This window comes from Phoca vitulina, unplaced genomic scaffold (genome assembly GCF_004348235.1).
Source record: "Phoca vitulina isolate PV1807 unplaced genomic scaffold, GSC_HSeal_1.0 scaffold77, whole genome shotgun sequence".
Taxonomy (NCBI): Eukaryota; Metazoa; Chordata; class Mammalia; order Carnivora; family Phocidae; genus Phoca; species Phoca vitulina.
In genome coordinates, this window is record NW_022589780.1 from 357,403 (window position 1) to 367,094 (window position 9,692).

The 9,692-nt window shown below is 44.6% G+C and overlaps 1 protein-coding gene across 1 annotated transcript; it reads right to left on the reverse strand.

The window, feature by feature from the left end:
• Positions 1-889: 889 nt before the first annotated feature.
• On the reverse strand, positions 890-6,999 carry LOC116625346 (rho-related GTP-binding protein RhoG-like). Its single transcript, XM_032393829.1, has 3 exons — positions 6,921-6,999; positions 2,263-2,360; positions 890-2,074 (listed from the first exon to the last, which is right to left on the reverse strand). The coding sequence occupies exons 2-3, from the start codon at positions 2,272-2,274 to the stop codon at positions 1,484-1,486; spliced, it is 603 nt and encodes a 200-aa protein (XP_032249720.1). The 5' UTR covers positions 2,275-2,360; positions 6,921-6,999; the 3' UTR covers positions 890-1,483.
• Between the last annotated feature and the right edge of the window lie 2,693 nt (positions 7,000-9,692).

The window sequence follows — 9,692 nt, forward strand, 5'->3', positions numbered from 1 at the left end:
TGACAGCCCCAGGGTCTGGAGATCCAACATACTCCAACTTTCTTCGAGCAACTAAAAGACCTCAAAAGGCAACCAGGACTGAAAACAAACACACACACACACACACACACACACACACACACACAATGTACAGAGGAGGGAGGAATAGGAAGAGAGCAAGGTAGGACACTGAGAAGAATCACACAACTCCCTGATAATGACTGGCAGAACATTTTGGTTGGGTGGTTGGGTGGTTGGTTGGTTGGTTTGTGGGGTTAACCTTCAGTGGTCTTTCCCTGAAGCAGAAGCTGACAGAAAAAAAGGGCCTCACAGAGGCCTCAGGGACATAGCTTTATGGGGGATTAATTCCACAACACCAGGCCCATAGTGCTATCATAATCTGATAGCAGATCTGACCATCGGACCCCACATCCAACGTGCTACCGTGACGAAGTGCCAAACTCATCTCCTGAGGGCAGAAGAGGAACCAGTAACAAGTCCGTGGCTGATAAACATTCCCCTCAAAGGCATAAAGAGGGAAACATCAAAAAGAACAGGACCACATTATGCTTTTTTTTTTCACCACAGCCTCTTTGGGATTTTCTAGTTCCTCTTAACCCAGCATCTCTCAAACTGTGCTTCCAGAGATGTTAACAGGTGTTGCGTGGAACCAAAAAAAAAAAGAAAAAAGAAAAGATTCAGTGAAATAAATTTGGGAAATGTTGCCCACTTATTAAAAGTTATAAATCCCCCCAGTAGAGGAACCAGTCCTGCTTTATTTAAATCACTGGTTACCAGAGGGAGGTGGGGGGGGGGCTGGGGGAAATAGGTGATGGGATGGAGGAGGGCACTTGTGATGAGCACCAGGTGATGTACGGAAGTGTTGAATCGCTATATTGTACACCTGAAACTAACATTACACTGTATGTTAACTAACTGGAATTTAAATAAACACTTAAAAAAAAACCCACTGGTTCCTGACTTACTTGACCACAGAACCTTGTCAAGGAACGTCTATTAGTATCTCCCAGAACTTTGAAAAATGCTGCTTAACCATTTTTGCAAGCATGTCTCATCTCCAGAATGGGAAGAACATGTTGACACTGGGAACACCCAGGAATCACATATAAAATGATTTTCTAAAATTAGTATATCGGAAAGTTTAAGGCAATGATTTGAAAACTGTAGAAACTTGTCTTTCTGTGAGGCACTTGCTCAATGGTAAATACAGCTAGGAAAGCTAATTTAGAGGTAAAAGTCAGTCAGTCTCTCTCTCTCTCACTCTCTCTCTCTCCCCAAACTTCCTCCAAAAGGTTCAGACCAAACTTCAAAGCAGCCATGTACAAACAAGGCTGTCTTTGTTCCTCCAAAAGCCCAATAACCTGGAGTCTAGGGTTTCTAGGAAAAGAGACAAATGGCTCATGCTGGCATTGTCTGTTCAATGCTATCAAAGGAATCCCTCTCATTCCCCCTTAGGTGCAGTCTCCAAGTAGCACCCCAAAAGCTATAAAAGGACACACTTCTTGGTGTTCTTCTTTGTGGCAGGGTAAAGCACAGCCCGAACAGCTTCTGAAAATACCTCGTGCACCCCATCCTGCATCAGGGCTGAACATTCTAGATACTTGACAGCCCCGACCTGCTTAGCCAGGGAAGTGCCTTGCTGAGGAGTTGTGGGCACTAGGCTCTGTTCCTTGAGCTTCTTCACTGTCTCAGTGTCATTCCGCAGGTCCCTCTTGGTACCTACCAGCAGGACGGGCACATTGGGACAATGATGGGAGACCTCGGGGTGCCACTTATGCCTCACATTGGCATACGAGGATGGGTTGCCAATGGAAAAACAAATGACAAAGATATTGGTCTGGGGGTAGGACAGCGTTCGCAGTCGGTCATACTCCTCTTGGCCAGCTGTGTCCCACAGGTTCAGGCTGACGATTTGGCCATCCACAGATGTCTGGGCACTATAGTTGTCAAAGACAGTGGGGATATACTCCTCAGGAAAGGCATTCGTTGTGTAACTGATGAGGAGGCAGGTCTTACCTACAGCCCCATCTCCTACAACCACGCATTTGATCGTCTGCATTCTTCCGTTGGAGTCCTAAGTGCAAGAGAGAAAGGAAGAATGTTCGCAGATGCTTGGTTCATTGGGGTAGCCTAAGCTTTATAGACATTTCTCTCTGAGGAGAAAGAGAGGAGGTGAGACCCCCACCACCACCACCACTGCCCATCCCCTTAACACCATAGAAGAGTCAGCTGGAAAAGACTATATAGGGCAAGAGATCTTACCGTGGAGTCCATGGACTGCTAGAGGATAAACTTCAGTAGGTCCTAGAAGCCGCCTCTGAAGTATGCAATATTATGTGCATGTACATAAGTGAATTTTTCTGGAAAGAAGATCCAAAACTGTCAACAGGTTGTCAAAAAGGGCTGTGAGCCCAAAAAGATTAAAAACCATTCATATACATAGGTATTTGTTACATTTTTGCCAGGAGGTCTGGCATACTCTATCAGAGGTGCTAAAACATAGCGGGTGCTCAATAAATGGAAACTAATTTTTAAAATGCCATTGATGTTGGGGCACCTGGCTGGCACAGTCAGTTAGGCGTCCGACTCTCGGTTTTGGCTCAGGTCGTGATCTCAGGGTCATGGGATCGAGCCCTGCATTGCGCTCTGTGCTCAGCACCGAGTCTGCTTGAGATTCTCTCTCCCTCTCCCTCTGCCCCTCCCACATGCACATGTTCTCTCTCTCTCTCTCTCAAATAAATAAATCTTTAAAAAAATACATTGATGTAGAAGGAGGTTCTAAAGGTTGAAACAAAAGAAATATAGCTCTTACTTTGGGTCTATGGCTATAGACTCAGCAAAGAAACCTCTGTTCCTGACAGTGACGTCATAAACTTGGAGAAAGGTAGGCCAGTCAGACTTAGCCATCCAGAGGAGGAGTTAAGAGTCCAGGCTCTGACGTCAGACCACCTGGAGTCCAAAACCAGTCCTTTCTTTTTCTAAGCTTTGTCAGCTTGGGCAGGCTTTTCACCCGTGGCTTACATGAAAGAATGTTTGTGTGGTACTTATTAGTGCCTGCCAGATAGAAAGTACTCATTAAGTATTAGAAACTACTACGACTTCATAATTCTTCTGTTCTGGGGAAGGCAAAAGTTCTGTAATGTCATTACAATGCTAGACAAACCAGGGACCTCATCCCCTCCCACCTTATCTGAGCAAAACCATTGGTCATACCACCACCATACTTTCTCATCCATTTCTTCATGAACCAAGTATTTGAGAGTTAATGGTAAGGCACAAATGACCTCCAAGAAGTATGTTTACTATGAGCTCCCACATTTATACCCCCATATTAAAACCCTATCAATGCCCTACCCTGTCAGTGCCCACAAAGCACTCCATTTCCTTTAGCTTCTTAGCTACTGCACTAATTTCAGACCTGATCCTATGATAGCATTAACTTCTTCAAGTGTCAGAACATGGAGGAAAGGGGATAAACTGTCATATGTATTTGATTATAGAAAAAAAATTGAGGGTGCCTGGGTGGCTCAGTTGGTTAAGCGAATGCCTTCGGCTCAGGTCATGATCCTGGAGTCCTAGCATCAAGTCCCACATCAGGGTCCCTGCTCAGTGGGGAGTCTGCTTCTCCCTCTGACCCTCCCCCCTCTCGTGCTCTCTCTCACTCTCAAATAAATAAAATCTTTTAAAAAATTGAGAATCAATTAGTTTCTCACCTTGAGAATTTGGGGGACTAGATACATCCTTCACCCTGTTGTCTTACTAGCTAAGGTCTACATTAGGCCCATATCATAGACAAAACAAAACACCTTATTTTCAGTCAAAGTAAAGAAAAGTTGGCCTTCAGGGTGCCTGGGTGGCTCAGTGGGTTAAGCATCTGCCTTTGGCTCAGGTCATGATCCTGGGGTCCTGAGATCAAGTCCCACATCAGGCTCCCTGCTCAGTGGGGAGTCTGCTTCTCCCTCTCCCTCTGCCCCTCCCCCCTGCTTTTGCGCTATCTCTCTCAAATAAATAAATTAAATCTTAAAAAAAAAAAAGAAAGAAAAGTTGGCCTTCTGAGTATGCTTCACACAGGCCCACTAGAGGTAGCTCTCATCCCACACAGCCAATTCTGACTAGCAAGGCATTCCACCTAGAAGCCTTCATTAGCATGGGTCCCACAGCTAAAAGTCCGGAGTGTAATTCAGCTCCAGTATTCACTGACCATCAGCCCTATCTTTTTCCATCTAGGAACAGGCATAAGGATCAAACATACAAGGTCAATGGAAAAAGGGTAAAGTCACCACCACATTCTTTGAGAATAGCCTTCCTTGATTTTCCCAGTCTGGATTCATTTCTTTCTCCTCTGAATTCCTATAGCAATTCCTGCATGAACAACTCATCTTCCCAGTCTGCTATTCCGTATCATCCGGTATCCAACGTCTCTGTTCCAAGTGACTGCTTTCAGGACAACTGTGCATCTGAGGGAGTTGCTGATCCAGAGCAAACTCTTAGGCCCAAAGACCACTTCGCACCGCAAGCTCAGCTCCTCCTCTCTGTAACTAGGAAAAGGCATCTACGCTCATTTCTTCTTGTTTCTATCTACTAACCCTCCTGGTATATATGGTCTGCAGATGGGCATTCAAGCCACACTGATGGCTGAGGGCCTAGATGATGAAGGGCAGCTAGAACATCCCAGGTCTGAAACAAAACCCAGGACATCCTCACCCATAGCAAACTCTCTATGAAAGGGAGGTTCAGGAAAACTCCCAGGTATTTTGGGGGGCTACTTTGTACAATTAATTGACTCATTTATTCAGCCCACATGTTCATCATACTGTTTTATTTACTTATGTGTATGTTTGGAATTATCCATAGTTAAAAAGTTTAAAAATACTAAAAAATATATCTAAACCAATTAAAAACAGGATCTCTAAGAGATACTTGTACACCAGTGTTCATTGCAACATTACACACAAGAGCCAAGAGGTGGGGGCGCCTGGGTGGCTCAGATGGTTAAGCGTCTGCCTTCAGCTCAGGTCATGATCCCAGGTCCTGGGATTGAGCCCCACATCGGGCTCTTGGCTCAGTGGGGAGCCTGCTTCTCCCACTCCCTCTTCCCCTGCTCATGTTCTCTCTCTCTGTATCTCTCTCTCTCAAATGAATAAAATATTTAAAAAAAAGAGCCAAGAGGTGGAAGCAACCTAAAGACCATCATAGATGAAAACATAAAGAAAATGTGAGATATATGTATTTTTTAAGGTTGAATATTATTCAACCATTTTGTGGGGTGCCTGGGTGACTCAGTCGGTTAAGCGTCTGACTCTTGATTTCTGCTCAGGTCATGATCTTAGGATCCTGGGATCGAGCCTCGTATTGGGGGGGGGGTCCACGCTCAGTGGGGAGTCTGCTTGTCCCTCCCCCCACTCGTGCTGGCACGCTTGCATGCTCTCTCTCTCAAATAAATAAAATCTTTAAAAAAGAAAGTTTCAGTTTTGCAAGATGAGAAATTCTAGAGATCTACCGCACAGCAATATGCATATAGTTAACACTACTGTACTGTATATTTAAAAATGGTTTAAAATACTAAAAATAAAAATATTTTTTAAAGGGTCTGGAGCTCTGAGAGAAGGCTAGGAGTTATAAGAGAAAGGCAAATGAGAAAAGCTTGTTTACCTCAGCCTCGGGATCTAGCACGATGCTGTCCTGTTATGGATCACCTACAGCTTTCCCCTCCTCATCACCACCACTATCTACATTCTCCCGGGTATTCCCATGGGCACCACACTGCTGGAAGGGACTCAAAAAAGAGTAAAAAGAAAGACTGCTAGAAGCTTACAATCTTGTGGTAAAGGCAGGACTCATATGAAAAGGCAAACAAGAATACAAAGTAATGCATGGCTCAAAGGGGGGGGAAAGTTGCTATGGGGAAGCAAAGGGAAACTAAAAAATGAGAGCTTGTTATAGGCATTGTGCCAAATACTTTTACATATCTTATTTAAGCCTCCCAGTAGCACCGTGAAGTAGATACCAGGGCAGCTCAGAGATCTTTAGGTATGCCTCTAGGATTGGAAATTGGGAGAGGGCTGGTGCTGCAGAAACCAGCACCCCCAGAAAGTGCCCTTCCCAATCAGTCATGCACGGTGAACTGGAATTACAGTTTCTTCCAAATCTTCCAACCTCGTCTGACAAAGTATCCTTCCTTCACATGTACAGTCTGCATAGGAGTCAATTTTCTCCTAGGTTGGATACAATGTAGAAGACCCAGTAAGAGTCAAGACAAGAACGCAGCTCAAAGGATTACCGTTTCTAGCACATTCTCCTCCAAGTCTCACCCTTTCCCTAAGTCTGGGTCTAATCCACTTGAAATCACCCTGTAACTCTCTGAAACCAAAACAATTCAGCAGAAGACCCCCCATCTGTATTCACTACTCTCCACAACTTAGCTCCTCTACTAAACCCCGGCAGCTTTTTCACACTGAAGACCGACTTCTTTGGTTCAAGTCCAGTCGCAGAAGGCTTTGGGACTCTCGAGGCCGAAGGAAACCCCGTGAACGCTCCTCAAACCGGAGCCAGGCGAAGACTATCCTGCGGCTGGAAACTTAAACCAGGGAGGCAGGGGTAGTGACCCAGCAAGAGCCCCACAAGCCCGCTCGGCACTTCGCTCGCATCCTTCTCCACCAAGGCTGCTGGGTTCCGGGACTTCCTAGGGACTCGCGAGCCTGGGACAGAGAGGTGCCCCACATGCGAGTCGCAAGCAGCAGGAGCTGGCTCAGTCTCCCCCGTATGCATCCACCTCATCCCACCCTCCAACGCCTTCCATCTCAGAAACGGCTCACAGACTAACGCGGCCGTCCCGGGCTGGGGAGACTCAAGAAAAGCGCGGGGGATTGGGGTGCGGGCGGGGGGCAGCGCTGGGTGCGGGGAGTCTCCCTAAGGATTACCTGGCAAAGCGGTCGTCCTCCCGCGCCGTTGACCGCGGCGGGCACAGCGTGCGGCGCGACTCTCGCCGAGGTGGGCGGGCTCGGCGGGCTCGGCGCCACATCCGGGCAGCTCCCGAGTCCCACCCCCGTCGTCAGACGCAGTCTCGGCTGGGTGCCCCGACACCTCCTGGGAAGTGGAGTCCAACGCCAGCCCCACGGTCTGCGAGTCACGGGCTTCTAGACTGACTGCCCCTTGGGGTAATCGAGGATTACTTCGACCCGGCCCCCAGGTGCGGACCCCAAGACAAGCTACTCGGTTCAGAGGTTCCCCAAGGCTCCTCTTTCCCTTGGCACAGTGAGGCCGCCCCCTCCTCCCCAGACCCCGATTTCCTCCTCAAGACCGACGTTGACATAAGGAGGCAGGCAGGAAACTGAAGTACTAGGAAAAATGGAGGCGGTAAAAGAAGATGAGAAAGTGAGCGAATTAGAGTTACTTTCGATCACCATAGTAATTTGCATTTTCCAGACTTTTCCGTAAGTGGAATCATACAGTATGCACTCCTTTTTTAGCGGCTTTACTGAGATATAAATTCACTCATTTAAATTGTACAATTCAGGGGTGCCTGGCTGGCTCAGTCAGTAGAGCCTGTGACTCCTGATCTCGGGGTTGTAAGTTCCAGCCCTACCTTGGGTGTAGAGATTGCTTAAAAATAAAAATAATAATCTTTAAAAATTTTTGTACGATTCAGTGTGTTTTTTGTATGTTACATTATTAATGTTTTAAATCGTGGCAACTACGCATCACAAAATTTGCCCTTTTAAGCATTTTCAAGTGTACGATTCCATGGCATTAAGTACATTCACAATGTTGTGCAAAACCATCACCATTGATATTTCCAAAACTTTTTTGTCATCCCAAGCAGAAACTCTGTACCCATTAAGCAATAACTCCTCATTCCCCCCTGCCTCCAGCCCCTGGAAACCAACTTTCTGTCTCCATGAATTTGACTTTTCTAGCTACCATTCATTTACTGATGGACGTTTTGTTTTTTTCCAACGTTTGACTATTGTGAATAATGGTGCTATGAACACTGGCATAGAAGAATCTGGTTTTGTTGACTTTCTCTATTGTTTTCTATTTCGCTGATTTCCACTTTGATCTTCATTATTTTTGTTCCTTTACTTTGAGTTTTATTTGCTCTTCTTTTGACTGAAGTGAAAGCTGAAGTCATTGTTTTGAGACATTTCTTCTGTTCTAAGATAGGTTTTTAGTGCATAAAAACTACTCGCTAAGGGGCACCTGGGTGGCTCACTGCACTAAGCAACCGACTCTTGATTTTGGCTCAGGTCATGATCTCAGGGTCGTGAGATCAAGCCCTGCATCAGGCTCTGCGCTGAGTGTGGAGGAGCCTGCTTAAGATTCTCTCTCTCCCTCTCCTTCTGCCCCTCCCTCCAGCTCTTGCATGCACTCTCTCTCTCCCTCTCTCTCTCTTTCTCTTTCTCTCTCAAAATAAATAAATAAAATATATTTTTTTTTTAAAAATTACCCCCTTAGGGCCACCTGGGTGGCTCAGTCGGTTGAGCGTCTGTCTTCGGCTCAGGTCGTGACCCCAGGGTCCTGGGATCGAGCCCCACATCAGGCTCCCTGCTCAGGGGGGAGTCTGCTTCTCCCTCTGCCTGCCGCTCCCCCTACTTGTGCTCTGTCTCTCTCTCTCTGACAGATAAATAAATAAAATCTTTAAAAATTACCCCTAAATACTGCATTAGCAGAATGCCATAAATTATATGTGTGGTTTCATCCTTATTCAGTTCAAAATATTTTCTAATTTCTCTTTTGATTTCTTCTTTGACCCATGGGATATCTAGAAGTGGATTGTTCCATTTTCAAATATTTGAGGATTTTCCAGAGATCTTTTGGTTGTTGGCGTGTAATTTAATTCCATTGTTTTTAAAGAATATATTTTGTATGACTTGACCCTTTTGAATTCATTGAGATTTTTTTTGTGGCCTAAAATATGGTCTATCCTGGTAAATACTCCACGTGCACTTGAAAAGAATATGTATTTTGTTGTTATTGGGTGGAGTGTTCTAAAAATATCAACTGGGTCAATTTGGTTAATAGTGTTGTTCACTTCTTCTGTATCCTCACTAACTTTATGCTTACTCGTTCTATTAATTACTGAGAGAAGGGTATTGAAATCTCTGACTAGGACTGTGGATTTGTCTAGTTTTCCTTGCAGTTTGTCAGTTTTTGATTCATGTATTTTGAAGCTCTTATATTAGGCACACACATATTTAGAATTGTTATGTCTTCTTCATTTATTGACCCCTTTATCATTATGAAATTACCTTCTTTATTCCTGGTATCTTTGTTCTGAAATCTACTTTGTCCCATATTTATATAGCCCCTCCACCTTTCTTTTAACCAGTGTTATCATATGGCACCTCTTTGTTTACATACTTTTACTTTTAACCTATTTGTGTCTTTGTATTTAAAGAGCATTTCTTTTTGGGAGCAAATGGTTAGGTCTTGCTTTTTTTTTTTTTTTTTTTTTACCCAACCTGATCATCTCGACCCTGTAATTGGAGTGTTTGGACCATCTACATTTAATGTAATTGTTAATATGGTTTAAGTTTGAGTCTGTCATTTTGCTATTTGTTTTCCATTTGCCCCATCTCTTCTTTGCTCTCTTTTTCCTCTTTTTCTACATTCTTTTGGATTAATCAATATTATTTTAATTCCATTTTTATCTCCTTATTGGCTTATTAGCTTTACATCTCTGTTTTGTTATT